Here is a 17,349-nt window from a genome sequence, read left to right on the forward strand (position 1 = left end):
TGCTCCCTTGATTTTTTTTACGAGGGTAAAAATTCGCTTCTAGATTCTGACTATGTCCAAATTTAATGTCCAGATGCAAGAGTTGTGGTCAGCATTCTGCACGTTGCCCTGGTCACTTCGGCCATATTGAGTTGCGTTTGAATCCCAGCGGCATGTCGGACGCGGACAAGGTACTTGACATGCTTCTCAACTTCTCTACGGTTGCATTCGTGGACAACATGGGCCTTTTATACAATTGATACACCTCATTTTTGTCTATTCTGAGCATCTGCAGACGACGGAGGCAATAGCTCGGTATGCTGCGGCATTGCAGGAGCCTTTCACCCAGATGCACTCCTGGAAGTTATTGAAGGATGAGCCAAAGTGGGAGGCATGCATTGGGGCTCACTCCAAGGTACATGTGCTCGACGACGACTCCTCCGATGCAGTAGCTGGCGGTGCCAACGAAGTGGGCGGTCCAGCCGAGTCTGATGTCCCGGCCTCCAGCGGGAGCAAGAGGCCGATTGGGAGGGATGCCACTAAAGCAGCGAGGAAAAAGGCCGCCACATCGTCGTCCTCGTCGGAATACATTTCACAAATGAATGATCTGTGGGCAACAAGCTGTCATTAATAAAGGAGACTCATGCTGAGATGGCCAGCCACCACGCCACGATGGCTGTGCTGCAGGAGAAGAAGATGACTATGGAAAGGGAGCTGGAGGAACGTCGTCTGGCGCTTGAGGAGAGTCGGCTGGCACTGGAGGCGAGTCGGCTGGAGATGGAGAAGAATGACAGGGAGAGTCGGATGGAGATGGAGCGGTCTCGGGCCGCCAAGGAAGAACGCGCGGAAGAGGAACGTATTCTTAGTATAGAGCTCGACAAATGCTCGCCAGCGCTACGGCTGTTCTACAAGCGACAGCAGGAGCAGATCCTTGCAAAGTACTCGTTGCCTCCTCCCTGACTGGTATCGGCCTTCCCAACTCTGCGTTGTTTGTATTATTTGAGAACTTTGTGTACGATTGCGGAACTTTGCGTGTATTCCTGATCGTAGAACTATTGTTACATGTTTGAGAACTTTTAGTGCTGAGTGTTGTATGAACTGCGAGAACTATTGTTTAAATGAACTGTGTGTTGGAAATTTGAGATTCTGCTTGTGCCCCCAAATTCAGGACAGATCGTCGATGAAGCCCAAAGCAGTTTGCAACAGGTCGTATGCTGTGAGGCACCTGGGCTGATGCAGGCACCAACATGCTGAAAATTCAGAGCCTGGAAGCTTTAGATCTCATTCTCATTGTTGCTGCACTGGTTTCTATGGCTTTGGTTGGAGTTGCGGTATGGTGGTAACCGTGAGGGGGGAAGCAGGCAGGATCTTTTGTGTTGGGGCGCACACAAGCTCCTCACACTCAGTGGGTGGTTGGAACTTGTAGCACTGCCCCTTTCATAGCTTCACAATTTCAGATATTTGTTGTGTCCAGGAGTACTGTACTGCTGCTCCGATCAAGGATCTGTTCCCAAAGCTACTAGAACGCATTGAGAAATATTAATTTGAAAAAGGAAAGCGTCAGGGCCACAGAATTGTGCCAATATGACAATTTTGCATTGATCACCAAAGGCAAGAAGCCTAAATTAGAGTAGCATGTGCATGACACCAGCCAGCCTTCAAATCATTCACTAGTTTGACAAAAAAGAAAAATGCTAAAATTCTGGAACAAGACAACAAAGATACAGAGAAACTACGGACGAGCCATGATATCCTTCACAGCATTCAAAATCCTAAAATATTGGTAAAATCCTAACATCATAGAGGAATCTTGATATTTCATCCCAAACGCCTTTTAGGGCAAGTGCCACGTTCTCATAATAGAAGTATGGTGGCCCAATAGCCTGTTCAGTTAGCGATCTGTTCACTGATCCTAAACCATTTGGCAAGTTATAACCAACCATTGGTTTTGGGAGACGCATGAGCTCATCATTAAGGGCCCTCTACTTCCTTGTGCTTGATCTCCAAACCTCTTTCTCTTTCTTTTGTTCCCTTCCATGGGCCTTCCTTTCTTTCTCCCTCCATAGGAATTATCCTGCAGAATTACATTGTCAGCCCATTACATTAGAACTGCATATTTTTGCATATTTAAATTGACAGTTAAACCAAAAGGCACCTCATGGTCAGAAGAATTGCCAAAGTAACCACCTGCTGTTTGCGAGGCATAGATTGAATCAACCAAAACAGAAATAGATGCATCCTGCCCTGAGTAGTTTCAAGGTTGGAGATTAACCTTAGGAACATGGTCTCTAAAAAAAAGTTGCTTGTTTTGCTGAAGAATCTAAGGCATACGGAGGTTAGAGAGAGCATACCGCATCTAGTAACAGCCATGTTGACCTCATCTTCTGGAAATCCCATTTTCACCAAGTAATCAACTTTCTCATCGATCTGCGACATCTCATGTAAGAAATACTGTACAAAAAGCACAGGAAAGCACTGAGAATACAGTTGATGCATCTACATAAACTAGCAATATTAACAACCAAAGTACAAAAATAAAATTCATGAATCATCATAAATATGGACAAGTCAGGAAAACAAACAGCTGTTTGATTGAGAAAAAGATTGCAAGGGATAAAAGATGAGAACCCCAGCTGCGGTCTAATACAACTAACTTGTAGACACAGACAATTACATGCCCAAGGCTGCAAAGTACAAGACAAGTTCAATATTACAGTGAAATAGGAATGCTTCTGAACATAGAACCTCCAATTCTTAGGACCAGTGATCAATTTGCATAAGTATCAAAAAGATAGCGTGCAATTAAGATAACATAGATTCCACCCAACTGCAGAACCTTCTATGAATGCTACGAATGATAGGATGGAAAGTGATATTTGTTATTCCACAGTAGCGTGTTGTTCAAGAATGTCAGTAACACAAGAGTTGTAGATGAAATGCAGCAGTTCGAAGTTTATAATTGACACAACTATCTTGACTACCACGATTCTCATACAAAATCCAGGTTTCTAGTTTCATGAGAACATGCTTTTTTGCCTAAAAGAACACAATCCACCCAAGTATAAGGAAAAAACAAAACAGATTATTAGATTTCTAATACAGCTATGTAGCTAGCACCTGTTTGGCAACAAAAGGAACAGGAGCAAGTAAAAGTTTAAAGCAAAAGTAGTATATGGTTTTCGCGGTAAGTAGTCTATTTAGTATTTACTGCATTATAACTTGAAACAAGTTTTGATGCAGCAGCAGCAGCAGCTTGAAACAAGTTTGATGCATAACATGTTTCTCAAAAAGAAAAGTAAATGCATACAGTCACCAAGGGGAGCATGAAAATACCTCGTCATCGGATTCATCAAAGGTAGGACCCCTGTTTCTCTCACCAGCATCATCATCGTCCCAGTTTTGTAGATTGTCATCATCGTCACTATCCTCTGCAGCTTGGGGGTCACAGCGAGTAGCAGAGCCGTTGTCCAAAGAAGGATCATTGCCTATGGCCTGCATTTCACATCACTTGTAAATACAAATACTCTTTCACGCATGCAATAAGGTCACCAAAGAATTACAAATAAAAGCAGGCGTGTAGATGAATACCTTGTAGGTAAGAAGAAGTTCAATTAATGAATCTGCCCCGTTATCCCCTGAAAGCAAAAGCAACAGTCGAATAGAGTATGTAAAATCACCAATAACATAAATAAATGAGATGGAATGGGTTATTAAAAACTACCATTATCCTTCATGGCCTTCAGAACCATCTCCTCCGGGAAACACATATCCACATATTCCTGAACTGAAGATGCAGATGGCCCAGCCTTCCCATTACCATTAGCAACCTTTAAAATCAGACCAATAAACAAACAGCACATTACGATCACAGCCCCAACAAAAGATGGAAAAGCAACTGCATACCTTCTTCTATCATGTAATTGGGTGTGGCGTGCATGGGGTCACACATGTGGCACATCCGTCGCACTGGTAACCCTCGACCCATGTAGGTTCCAATTATGCACAATTAGGTCCGACTGCAGGCGAAAATGGACATCACGATCTCGTAGCCGGTGATGTGCTTGAACAAAAGCATGTCGGTCCCCCAAGTTCCCCGTTGATAGGTCGACATGCTGCCCGGGATTTTCAAAGATGGTGTTCGTTGCCCTGTCACCCTCGTCCTCGATGATCATGTTATGCATAATTATGCATGCGGTCATCATATCCCGCACCTCGTCCCTGTCCCATGGATAGGCCGGCCCACGAATCACTGCCCACCGGACCTGAAGCACACCAAATGCTCTCTCAATATCCTTCCGAGCACCCTCCTGTTTTGCGGCGAAGAGGTGAGTCTTCATCTCCATCGGCTGACGGACGGTCTTCACAAATGCGGGCCAGTCTGGGTAGGTTCCATCTGCCAGGTAATATCCCATGTTGTATGAATGCCCATTGACTGTGAAGTTCACCGGCGTCGAGGTCCCCTGCATGAAGCGGTCAAAGAGACTCAATCTACTAAGAACGTTGATGTCGTTGCAGCTACCTGGCATTCCAAAGTAAAAATGCCAAATCCATAGGTTCCTGGACGCCACAGCCTCTAGAATCATAGAAGGTGACTTCCCACGGCCGGTGAACATGCCCTTCCACGATGATGGGCAATTATGCCACGTCCAATGCATGCAGTCTATGCTGCCAAGCATTCCCAGGAATCCCCGTTGTTCACCTTCCTCGACGAGGCGGCAGACATCCTCTTCATTTGGCTCTCGCAGATAGTATCCACCAAATGCATCGATGACTGCTCGACAGAAATGCTTCAAGGCCTCTTGAGCTGTCGAGGGACCGATACGCACATACTCGTCGACCGCATTGGCTGGTAATCCGTAAGCCAGGATGCGAATGGCCGCCATGCACTTCTGCAAGGCAGATATTCCCATAAGGCCTGTGCAGTCCGGATGCTGGATGAAATAAGGATCCACCCTCTGCACCGCGTCGACAATCCGAAGGAACACATGCCGTCGCATACGGAAGCTGCGGAGTCAAAGACAGGAAGTATTAGTTCACTCGCCATGAAACCGCAGACACATTATGTTACACATGCATGCGACGCACCGTTGTCGAAACAGCCGGTCGCCATACACCGGCTGGGGAGCGAAGTAGTCTGCCCATATCCGACGGTATCCTTCATGGTGATCACGAGGCACGATTTGGCGAGGCACCCTTTCGCGAGGCACCTGGGGACCCCCCATGGACATCGTCAGGAGGGTGAAGTCCTCCAGATCGTCTAGCTCCATCTCCATTTGTCGCTGATGTTCATCTTGCTCCATCTCCGTTTGCTGTAACCAGTCATCGAAGTCCATAGTGCGGGAGGAGGGGCAGCACCAGGCCGAGAAGCACGGGACGATGGGCAGCGGCAGCCGAGCAGCGCGGGAGGAGGGCGCCGGGAGCAATGGGCGCCCGAGCAGCGCACGACGAGGGAGGCGGCTCGCGCGGGCGGGCCACCAGGCCGTGAGAGGACCACCGATTCCGCGCGGGAGACGGCTCGCGCGGGTGGACCACCGGGCCGCGAGAGGACCACCGATTCCGCGCGGGCGCGTGGCGGGACGGGCGGCTGGACGCGCGAGGCGGCTCCCGCGCGCGGGGGGTTCCGTGTCGCGGGAGGGGCGGCGGGCCGCGGGAGGTGGGGCGCGCGGGCGGCGCTGCGGGGCGCGGGAGGCGGGCGCCGGCTCGCGCGGGCGGCACGCCGGGGAGCGGGAGGCGGCGACGGCGCCGTTCGGCGTTGTGGCAGGGGAAAGGGAAGTTAGAAGAAATGATAGAAAATTAAGATTGTGGGGTATAGAAGATGGAAATAGTGGATTTTGTTGGAGTTAAGTTTGGTACAGAGAATGAAGTTCATATGGAGGAAAAAGGAAGGGGACGACATTTACAGAATATCGCTGGAGATAGTCTAAGAACATCACCGGCACGTCCTCTACCCCCGAGGCCGTCTACCCCCGAGGCCGTCAGCCTACTCTGCACCGACAAGATCCCATGCAGCGGAGTCACCATGGACAATGTCAATATCGAGTACAGCCGCCAAGGTCAACATCACCGGCGTCACCTGCGGCCCGGGTCACGGCATCAGCATCGGCAGCCTTGGCCGGTACAAGGACGAGAAGGACGTGACTGACATCATGGTGAAGGACTGCACTCTCAAGAAGTCGAACAACGGCGTCCGGATCAAGGCGTACGAGGACGCCAAGTCGGTGCTCACGGCCTCCAAGATCCACTATGAGAACATCAAGATGGAGGATGCAGTGAACCCCATCATCATCGATATGAAGTACTGCCCCAACAAGATTTGCACTGCAAGCGGAGGCTCCAAGGTCACCGTCAAGGACGTGTCCTTTAAGAACATCACAGGTACGTCCTCCACACCCGAGGCCGTCAGCCTACTCTGCACCGACAAGATCCCATGCAGCGGAGTCACCATGGACAATGTCAATATCGAGTACAGCGGCAAAAACAACAAGACCATGGCCGTCTGCAAAAACGCCAAGGGTAGCGCCACGGGCTGCCTCAAGGAGCTCGCCTGCCTCTGAGCGATCCAGGCCATTTATTCCGTTCCCTCCTCCGTTGCCATCCATGATATGATGGCAAGTACTACCACAACTACATTTTATATTCTTTGATTTCTCTCAGGAGTTAGTAGACATAGAATAACAATTTGTGCGCGACCCTAAAAATGCATGTAAAACACTGAGATGATGTATATTCCATGTATGTATTTATATACTCGAGCCCGAGTCATGCCTTTTTTTTTGTTTTCCCACTCTTTAAGCTAGTAGACATAATACTATGTACTAGTGATTGTGAGTCGTCAAATAATGGATGCGACCACATTCTACAAGAAGTTCTTGGCATATTATTTCCGGGTTCTCTTGAGAAGGTTCTCTTGAGAAGTATTGCTTAGTATATTTTGACTTATATTGCGAGTGTTAAGTATTGAGGGACATCTGGCACCCGAATTTTTCACTGTAACCATTGACACGAGTGTTAAAAGGAATTGTAACTCCTTTGTAAAGTTATTCTAATTCCAATGTAAAAAATAATTTTTTGCGGGTCCAATGTAAAAACATCATGCGTCAATAAGAGAATTTAAACACATGATTCCTTTTCTACCTTATATGCGTTATGCGTTCTATCATCCCTAGTGCACAAATCTAAGGTGTAAAAGTTCAGGTAGTAGAGCTCTGTAAAACGCTAAAAAATTATCCAGCAATAGCTCAAATTTTGGAGTCCTTAAAGACCAGATGGGGGCTGTCTCCATTTCCTGAGGCCCCTAAAAGTGACTCCAACTCTAGCTATAGGCCACATTTCTAAGGCCTCCTCCAATGGTGCCAAGTCAGCTAGCTTATAGGACTAAAATATAATATTTTATCTAGATGGAAGATAGAGAAAGAGAGGAAAGAGAAGAACTACCTCTTGATCAAGAGATAGTCGCATACATGTATTCCAAAAGTATGGCTGATATGTAGGTCCACCTATACCTTAAGTTGTGTGCTAAGCTTAGACAATTAAAGAAATAATCTCTTATGCTATCTCTTAATTGCTATGAGCTAGCAGTTGGCTCAACCTTTGGAGGAGGCATAAGGAAATGATATGACATCATATCATTTTCGGGTTGTCTTGAGACATGTTACTTAGAATATTTTAACTTATGTTCTAAGCAATATTTCTCGATCCGTAAATATTATAGGTCTCCTTATCTGAATCCCCTTCTTCTACCAGTTCCATAGCTTGTAGGAATTCGGTGCAGTCGGATTCCTTAGTTTCTTATTTCCCATCAAACCAAGCACAATGCTTTAGTTGTTGTCTTATGATTTTCGCGTTCTCCTGAGAAATATTACTTAGAATATTTTAGCTTATATCGAAAACGCCTCTAGCACCCAAGTTTGATCACCATTATCATTACTGAAAAGATTAGACAGAAAGAGGTAATTGCAGCTCCTAGTATGTAGAGTAATTCTAATTCAAATATAAAATGCATGTGCCAAAGAGCCAATTAAAAGAATTATTTATTTTTAATATTATCTTTGGAAGGAATTGGTAAAAACTCCTTTTGCCAATCAGGAAACACACACGTTGCAACTTGCATGTTCTTTCTTCAAACGGCGCTTTTTACATGACAGCCTCGATCGGATTATTTCCTACCTACTTGGACCAACCGCTAGCAGACTCGTGATGCCGAGACAAATCAGCCATGAAACAAGGCAAAGACAAGGTGCTCATGGCAAGAGCAGCTCCCTAGCAGACAGCACTACACAATTATCTAAAAAAATTCCCTCAAAAATGCATGATTTATTCATGCCTTTTATATGAACTTTGTGAACATTTGCCATTATGAAAACTTGGTCACACGCTGGAATGCCTTTCTTCCCTTTTCTAATTCATTTATTCATTTTCCACTTCTTTTCTCATCCAAACGGCCTAAATTACCCCTGCGCTAGGATTGAAGAGCAGCGGAAGAGCGGCACCTAGTCCCGGCACCATGGCCGCGCCCGCATGCACTGACCGCCGCGAGCGCTGTGCCAAGCTGCCTCCGCCTCCTTCCGCCGTGATGGCGTCGTCGCTTGTGCCACGCAGCAGGGCAGAGTATGGCCGGACAGGTTGCACGCCTCGGCCATCCAATTAGTGCGGGAAGGACAAGGAGTTCCACGAACGAGTTTTGCAAACCATGGGAGAAGGCTCTCCGTGCTACAGTAGAGAAGCCTGCCGCGAGCGAGTTCTCGGACGCCTTGGAGCCCTCGCGTCTCGTAGAGGGAATGTCGGCGAGGTCTTAGGCCGGAATCTCCGCCGGGAGAGGACCTCCGCCGACCGCCGGCTTCTCTTGTGCAGAGGAGACGAAGTAGGATTGTAAGATCAGCCCAGTCCCAGGGGCATTGTAGTCGGTTCATATAAAAATAGTTGGCAAAAATGAGGAAATAATTTAGAAATATTCAAAATGGCATTATGGCATATTGTTTAGTTTTAGGCGTGTTTGGATCCGAAGACTAAACTTTAGTCCATGTAACATCCAAAGTTTCGTTACTAATTAGGGTATTAAATATAGATTAATTATAAAACTAATTATACAGATAGAGGCTATTTCACGAGACTAATATACTAAGCCTAATTAATTCATCATTAGCGCATGTTTAATGTAACACCACATTGTCAAATTATAGAATAATTAGGCTTAATAAGTTCGTCTTGCAAATTAGCCTTCATCTGTGCAATTAATTTTATAATTAGTCTATGTTTAATACTCCTAATTAGTAATCAAACATTTCGACGTGATAGGCTAAAATTTAGCCATGGGATCAGGTAATATGGCAAACCTCAAATTTTGGATGGCAAGTTCTATTCTGATAATCGCGTAATTCCAAATTTCTCGCAACCGATCTCGCCTCACTCGTGCGAAGTGTTTCTACCGTGGAACTCTACCACCGGAGGCCCAGCAGGACATCCCGACCATGGATTCCAGATCGGACGGCTGCGAAGAGCTCGCCGCAGTCACGCGACGCAAGCCCGCGAGGAAACGAGCACGACGCGGCGACTCCCCGCCGCCGGCGCGCCGCGCTCCGCCCCCGCATCACCCCATGACGCGATGCCCTCGCTCCCTTCCCCCGCCGCCGCCGGGCGTCGCCGCCGTAGTCCGCCTCCTCGAGTCCGGCGACCTCCCCGTCGCCGCGCGCCTCGCCGCAGCCACCGCCTCCTCCTCCCCGCTCCCGCTCGCCGCGGTGCTCCTCCACCGCCCGCTGCCCCCGCGGCTCGGCTACTGCCTCCACGCCCGCGCCGCGCGCTCGGGCCTCCTCGCGGACCGCTACCTCGCCAACGCGCTGCTCGCCTTCTACGTCCGCCTCCCGGGCCACCTGCCGCACGCGCTCAGGGCGTTCGACGACATGCCCCGCCGCGACGTCGTCGCGCACTCCTCCGTCCTCGCCGCGTTCCTCCGCGCGGGCCACCCGCGACGCGCGCTCCTCCATCTCAGGACCATGGCCTCCGGCGGCTGCGGCGCCGACGAGGGCGTCGCCCCTAGCGCGCACGCGCTCTCGGCCGCGGCCAAGGCGTGCGCCGTGCTGCGCGACCTCCGCGCGGGCGCCTGCGTGCACGGGACCATCGTCGTGCGTGGGTTCGGCGACGACGGGATCGTGCTGAGCGCGCTCGTGGACATGTACGGCCACGCGGCCGCGCCGGCCGACGCGCGGAGGGCGTTCGAGGAAATGCGCGCCCCGGACGGGATATGCTACACGTCGCTGATATCCGCGTTCGTGCGGAACGACTGGTTCAAGGAGGCCCTGCGGTGGTTCTGCGCCATGGTTGCGACAAATAGGGTCTGGCCGGATGGCTGCACGTTTGGTTCCATGATGACGGCACTGGGGAACTTGAAGAGAGCGAGGCAGGGCAGGGAGGCGCATGCGCAGGTTGTGACGCGGGGCCTTTGTGGGAACGTGATTGTGGAGAGCAGCACGCTCGACATGTATGCCAAGTGCGGGATGATGGTGGATGCACGCAAGGTGTTCGACAGGATGAAGGTCAGGAATGCAGTTTCATGGTGCGCGTTGCTTGGGGGGTATTGTCAAAGCGGGGAGCATGAGAAGGTTCTCATTTTGTTTCGGCAGATGGATTTGGAGGATGATGACTGGTATAGCTTGGGAACTCTTCTGCGGTCTTGCGCTGGCCTGTCTGCAGTGAAGCTAGGAAAAGAAATCCACTGCCGCTTTATGAGGATGAGAGGGTGTAGAGACATCATTGTTGAGTCCGCACTCGTCGACCTGTATGCAAAATGTGGTGTGGTAGAATACGCGCACAGGACTTTTGATATGAGCAGTGTCCGCAACATGATTACTTGGAATGCCATGATTTGTGGTTTTGCTCAGAATGGCCATGGCGAGCGAGCTATCAGTCTATTCAATAAGATGGTCAGGGAAGGGGTTAGGCCAGACTGCATCAGTTTCATTGGCGTTCTTTTTGCCTGTAGTCATACTGGTATGGTTGAGGAAGGAAGGAACTACTTCAACTCGATGACCAAGGACTACGGCATTGCCCCTGGTATTGAACACTACAATTGCATGGTTGATCTCCTCAGTAGAGTAGAGCTTCTGGAAGAGGCTGAAGATTTGGTCAACAAGTCACCATTTAGAGATGATTCATCACTGTGGGCAGCAATACTTGGTGCCTGCGCCACACATACTAACCCTGATGTAGCAGTAAGGGTTGCAAAGAAAATGATGGAATTGGAGCCTCAATACCACTTGAGCTACGTTCTTCTTGAAAATGTATACAGAACCATTGGGCGATGGGAAGATGCTGTGGAGGTAAGGAAGCTGAGGAAATCAAGAAAGGTGAGGAAAGAACCTGGGACAAGCTGGATTGATGCAAACAGAAGCAAACTGTACGTGTGTAAGGCTAAGGAGGGAGCTTCACAACTTGTAGCCTCTGGGGACATGAGTGCAGATGAGGAAGTACAGTCCATATAATTGATTTGACATGGTGGTGATTTGGATATCAGAAATAATGCTTATAAGCCATTTCTGAATTGTTCAGACGAATTTTAGCAGGTCTTATTTTGGAAAGGCTGTACTTTTATGAATTGCCTTTGCAAATTGGCACCAGCTGGCAACTTGCGAAATCCAGACCATCAATTGATACAAAACATGATCCATTTGCTCTCTAAAGATAATCATATGTGCTTTACAGTTACAGCATATGTTAATGTCGGTGCAACCACAGAGGCTCTTAGAGGTTGTAGACTACGGGGTTGTTTGGATCTTTTTATAAAAGCCAGATTCCATGATACCAGTTTTCCCCTGGTTTTTAGAATGGTTGGTTGCCCTTGGCCACCATGGAGACAAAAGGGATCTGTCAAGCAAGCTATCCACAGCTGTAGGCTTCCTTTTGTAAGGACGAGCACATTTAACTGTGCCAGGCTTAGTTATCAGTAATCCGGGTTTTCATGTTTTTCACCTGATCTTTGCTTCCAGCTGATAGCATAACTGGTTTCAGTCAAAGTGTTCCTTCAGAATTCAAGATGAGTTATTACTGTTAAGTAACTCCAGTTTCTAAGACCTTCTAGGATAGAGTCTCAAACTGTCTATCATATTTTACTACTTGACTTTTTGTACATTTTATTTTTCATTTGTACTAAATATTTGAGTAAATTTTGCACCTCCCGGTCTACAAGTGACCTAATACATAAAAAGATAAATCAGCAATTTATCCTTTGAAACTGTGTGGGAGAAGTAATCAGAGAAGTATCATGCATCCTTCGAGAATCTGCTCTTTGTTGAACAATCAATGCAATGATGGTGCTGTTTGATCTAGCAAACTGGTCATAGCATTGAATCTATTCAGAGACGACTACTTTATTTAGGGTTAACAAGAAAAATATTGCCGGGTGCCTTTTGATATTGCTGCAGCCTCCCAGAGCTGAAATTTCGAATATTATTGTTGTTTGTAACAGGCAGTGCAATTAAGATTTATGCAGAATAATTAGGATCAAATTACTGACATTATGATAAGTTAAGTTTCTTCCTTGTTTTCTGATTTTTTATCATCATTATTAGTGTATTTATAAATTCAGATGGTGTGCATTCGTGTGGTGGAATTTCTATGTTCCAGGAAGTGCTTTCTGAACTGTGGATCATAGTAGATGCTGTTTAGCATATGATCGTTAACACTATCTAATCTCTTTATCTACAGGTCCTCTTGTATGATTCACTCTGATGAGCTTAATCTGGCCACATACACTGGCAACAACTGATGAGGATGTTATACTCCATTTATACGGCAGAAGAAGATGCTGCTCCTATGCCAGGACACAAAACTCTGCGGTTTTCAACCTTGATGTAGTATAATATAAGAGAAGGTATCAATATGATTCAACAATAACTATCATATATTATTTGCAAAATCAAGCTCTGCAGCACACACGTGCGTGCCAACTGCAGTTCACATTGTCAAATCCGCGGTAAGATCTTGGAATTTCTGTGATGCAGAACTTCTCAGTTGATTGACATTTCTGTGATGCAGATCGCATTAGGTACTCAAAAGAAAGCCTAAAAAGACATTACTGGCCTACCTATTGCAATGATGCTTTATCATGGGTTTTACCACCTCTTTCCTGCTGTAGTCATCTGGCAAGCCTATCTTTTGCTTGTCTGTAAGTACCTGCAATACATTGTTCTGTTCTTTAGCATGCTGACTTTCATTCACTCTTTCCAATTTGAGGGGCTGACTTATGTGTTGCACTTGATGAGTAGCAGTCAAATTGAAGAATGCTCTGCCCCCAATTCCTAGCCCCTCCTACCGTAATTTTGGAACAGAGTAAGCTCCTTATACAGTGAATTTTTGTGCTGCGGCCATCCGGATCTGGTCTGGTGGTGTTTGGTTCTGATGCACCGTCACCGACACCTTCAGGGGAGAGGTAAGCAGTTTCATGGAACTCTTAACCGCCCTGAAATTTAGTTTAGCTGATGAACTCTTATATTAACACATCGATAAGTGTCCATCTGAAGCGTGCGCGGTGATCCCAATCTCCATGATGGGAATCATGTGCACGAATCAGTAAAGCCCGGGAAAAACTAATCTGGACCTTTTGCACAGATCAAATTCCTTGCTGAGGTAAGCACCAAATATAATATTGCACTTAACGTCTTAACTCTGCTTTCATCTACCATGATAAGGAAAGGAGCAGCTGATCTGATCACCACCACCAACCCCCCACCCCCCCCCCCCCCCTTCCCCCACCCAAGGTACGGTACTTTGCCCTCTTAATCTGTTCTGTCCAGGACGATCCCTCAGTACTGCCCTGCCGTGATTTCGCTGTTGGTGATTGCTCCCTGCTCAAGCTTCCGTACGTGATTACTGCTGCGGACATGGACGGGCCACCTCTCTCCCCTCTGGCAGCCATGGGTTTGGGTTCAGTTCATGGCCAGACGCGGCTGTCGAACTGGCTGCATCGGCTGCTGGGGAACGGAGACCGGCACAGCGCCATACCGCGTCGGTTGCAGGATGGACCAAGCTCTGGAGCGGAGACCATGCTGCCAGAGCTAGAGCTCATAGCCTGGTGTCGGATCTAGCGTGGCTGGCTCCTGTGCTTTTGTGTCGAGGACCTGTAGCATGCTTGAGTGTTTTTTACACTTGCGGTTGCAGGTGAGGGAGGGAGGGAGGGAGAAGGGGACCATGGCCGGCCAATATGCCTGCACCCAAGCGCAAGCAAGAACCGGATTAGGTCGGATGGATGAAGCAAGCCATGTGACAGTTCAGTAATAAAAAAAGGTGCGCGTCTAGAACCTTTTATCTCCGGGCCCTCGCAGCATTCTTTTTCCTGCCAAGTCGCTGGAATTGCTAGCTTGACAAGGGACTTCCGTCTTGCCGACAGGTTTCAGTCTCCAGTCTCACCGAAGCTTTCAGCACTAGTGTGCTTGTGTGGGCTGAAAACCTGACTTCCAGGATTTACGTCCTCGCCGGTGACGATAACAGGTACTAACTGAACTGGACTTGCATTATTAGGCTTTTTTTTTAGGAAGTTGGTAGATTGTTACTCGTACCATTTTTGAGCCATCAGCTCAAGCAACTGCATACGCAAGTGCAACTGGACGGTTAGTGCCACTGTGTGAGCATAGCACGACGCTATTACTTTTCAACAGCTTACTTGGAACAGTAGTATAAAACAAGATGCTCATCTCCAGCTCTAAAGCCTCACGGCTCTGCCAGGCCAAAGAAAACTAACACATGGGGCCTCCTTTCTCTCCCTCTCCCCTCTTTCCTCTCCTCTCTCTCTCTCTCTCATCATGGAAACAACCACGGCCTGTGCTGCACATTTTTCTGCACGGATCCACCAATCAGACGCGTGCACTTTTTACACCAAAGTTGCATTGCGCCAAAGCACATCTCGCCCGGAGGAGCTTTGCCCAAAGCATTTGCCGAGCCACCTTGGATTCAGCCATTCCGCCCGTGGCGGTTGGCCTGTTGCTACCTTGCTATAAAGGGCAGCCAGTGCGGCGCCGGTGCAGGACGGCTGTACGTATGGTGCTGTGGAGTGAGTGAGGGAGTGAGGGAGGGAGGGAAGCAGAAGAACTGGGAGCCACTGAGGGCCTTATACAAGCACAGCCGTGGTCATGGCAAGATCACTGGCTGGCTTGATTGGAAACACCAGAGTCTAGGTTTCTTGGGTTTAGCATCCAGGCGCACGGAGAGATGGGTCTCGCCGGCGGCATTGTCCGGAGGGTCTTCTCCAAGAGCCCGTGCTCGTCGGCCAGCGGCGGCGGCCGGGCCCACAGTGTGCGTGCCTTCTCCCTCTTTCTTTCTCCCTTTCTGTCGTCGTCGCCATGTTAAGACATCGGAAGGGTCTTCGTCGCTGCTTCACCGTTTCGATCTGTGGGTCACATTGTTACGAGTACTAGAGTAGCGCTATTTGTAGCTGAGTACAAAAAAATGGTGACGATCACTCTTGACGTACGCATAATCAGTAGTTGTCCAGGAGCCTATTGTACCTTTTTGGGTTGCGTCTGTACTTGCCATGTCGCGTCTGGACGTGGTTTTGAGATGCGTGCATGGTGTCTGAAAATGGAGCTTGCACCTGCAGTGTCGCTGAACTGACGCTGTTGTGCATGACGGACATGGTTGCAGGAGAGGGGCGCTGGTGATCACCGGAGAAGATGGAGCTCTCTGCGGCTGTACCTTTGCGGTGAGGAGATGAACACGGCCCCAGAGGAGGAGGAGGACGAAACGGTCTCTGTCAAGAGCTTCGAGACCTGCGTGATGCCGCCGCAGGAGGAGCACGTCCCGGTGGCGGTGGCTCAACCGGGCGGCGTGCACGACGCCGACGACAGCACCGGGGATCCTGAAGATCAGAGGGTCCCCGGCGAGGAGAGCCACGCCGTCGTGCCAACAGAGCCGGACGAGAAGGAAGGAGCGGCGGCGACGCTGATCCAGTCTGCATTCAGAGGATTCATGGTGTGCAATCCTAACCTCAGTGTTCAGTTAGTCCAATTCACCAGAAAAGAAGAAGAGACGTTGTTCACGCAGATACATATGTGTGCCGTTTCCTGAACCGCATGCAGGCGAGGAGGGAGCTGCAGGAGCTGAGAATGCGGGGAGAAATGGACGGCGGCGCCGACGAGCCCAGGAGCCCCACTTCGGCGTCTGTTGCGACGTCGGTAGTGGTCCAGGTGGGCGAGTCGCTGAGCAACCTCCGGCTAAGCGAGGACAGCGCGTCGGTGCAGCAGCGGGGCAGCCAGAAGTCGCGACCGCCGCCGCCAGCGTTCAGAGTGAAGGTACGGCACACTGCACTTGACGCAAGTGGATAGAATTGCAGAGCTGAAAGGCATACGCGTCGCCATTGTTGACGATGGATGCAACTGCTGGTCTCAGGAGGAGTGGGACGACAGCACGGTGAGCTCCAACGTGTCGAGGATGAGGATCCAGAGCAGGATCGAGGCGACGACGCGGCGCGAGAGAGCCCTCGCCTACGCCTTCTCCCAGCAGGTAAGAAGTGTGCTGCTGCGTGTGTCGTCGACTGTGTCGTTAAACCGAATGCATTGCGCTGACGGTGGAATCCAATTCCATTGGTGCCAGCTTCGGAGCTGCGGCGGGACGAAGAAGCGGTCGGCGCGGCCGGACCAGGCGGAGTTCAACGTGGGGTGGAGCTGGCTGGAGCGGTGGATGGCGACGCGGCAGGCGGAGCCAGCGGCGGACGACTGCATGAGCCGGAACGCGGACACGGGCTCGGCCGCGGCCGCCGGGCGGCGGGTGGTGGTCGTCAGGAGGCGGGGCGACCTCGCGGTCGAGGAGAAGGAGAGCTGCGGGTCCAACGACGTGTCCGTCGTCAGCTTCGACGGCTCCAGCCTAGGCGGCCGGAGCGGGCTCAGCTGCCACAAGCCGGGCAGGAGCCGGCTCAAGGGCGCCCGGGGCCTGCCGCGCCGCAAGGTGGCGTCGTCGGACCACCGCCACTTGGCAAGATCGCACAAGGTAAAAGTTACCAGCCCGTTTCACTGCCGTAGTTTCGCCGCCGATCTTGAGCAACCCGATGTGCTGACGCAACGATGTGATGATGCAAAGGTGAGCAAGAAAGGGCACCAGCGACAGGAACAGGCGCCGCCGCACAAGGGCCAGGCCGAGGCCGACGGCTACGACGCCGCTTGCCAGCCTCCGACGGATTACTGAGCCGGACACTGGAGCTTCTGCGACGATCTGCTGTACATACACTACGCTCTGGATTTGCAGCGCTGCTACCTCAAGTAGCTGATGATTTGTTTGGGTTTGCTACAGTCTGAAAGACTGCAACATGTCGCCAGGGCCATGAAAAGTTCATCGCTAAATGTTGCATCAGATGTCGCTGTCTCTTAACTTTGCTCTTCTGGTCTGTGCAAT

The 17,349-nt window shown here is 49.7% G+C and overlaps 3 protein-coding genes across 4 annotated transcripts; all 3 read left to right on the top strand.

Moving 5' to 3' along the window:
• Window positions 1-6,005: 6,005 nt before the first annotated feature.
• LOC112889176 (exopolygalacturonase-like) lies at window positions 6,006-6,533 on the top strand. Its single transcript, XM_025955665.1, has one exon. The coding sequence runs from the start codon at window positions 6,006-6,008 to the stop codon at window positions 6,531-6,533; it is 528 nt and encodes a 175-aa protein (XP_025811450.1).
• A 2,903-nt stretch (window positions 6,534-9,436) lies between these two features.
• LOC112888934 (pentatricopeptide repeat-containing protein At1g03540) lies at window positions 9,437-12,141 on the top strand. The gene has a single exon (XM_025955336.1). It carries the CDS (start codon window positions 9,447-9,449, stop codon window positions 11,451-11,453), a length of 2,007 nt encoding a protein of 668 aa, XP_025811121.1. The 5' UTR covers window positions 9,437-9,446; the 3' UTR covers window positions 11,454-12,141.
• A 2,211-nt stretch (window positions 12,142-14,352) lies between these two features.
• Window positions 14,353-17,307, top strand: LOC112888937 (protein IQ-DOMAIN 1). Of its 2 annotated transcripts, none has more exons than XM_025955341.1 (6): window positions 14,353-14,457; window positions 15,607-15,933; window positions 16,041-16,253; window positions 16,351-16,464; window positions 16,555-16,947; window positions 17,038-17,307. In XM_025955341.1, exons 2-6 carry the CDS (start codon window positions 15,673-15,675, stop codon window positions 17,140-17,142), a joined length of 1,086 nt encoding a protein of 361 aa, XP_025811126.1. In that variant the 5' UTR covers window positions 14,353-14,457; window positions 15,607-15,672; the 3' UTR covers window positions 17,143-17,307. The 2 variants fall into 2 exon arrangements, with proteins under 2 accessions (XP_025811126.1, XP_025811124.1); XM_025955339.1 differs by lacking the exon at window positions 14,353-14,457 and adding an exon at window positions 14,733-15,258.
• Window positions 17,308-17,349: the final 42 nt, after the last annotated feature.

The sequence above is a fragment of the Panicum hallii genome, chromosome 4, assembly GCF_002211085.1.
Source record: "Panicum hallii strain FIL2 chromosome 4, PHallii_v3.1, whole genome shotgun sequence".
Taxonomy (NCBI): domain Eukaryota; kingdom Viridiplantae; phylum Streptophyta; class Magnoliopsida; order Poales; family Poaceae; genus Panicum; species Panicum hallii.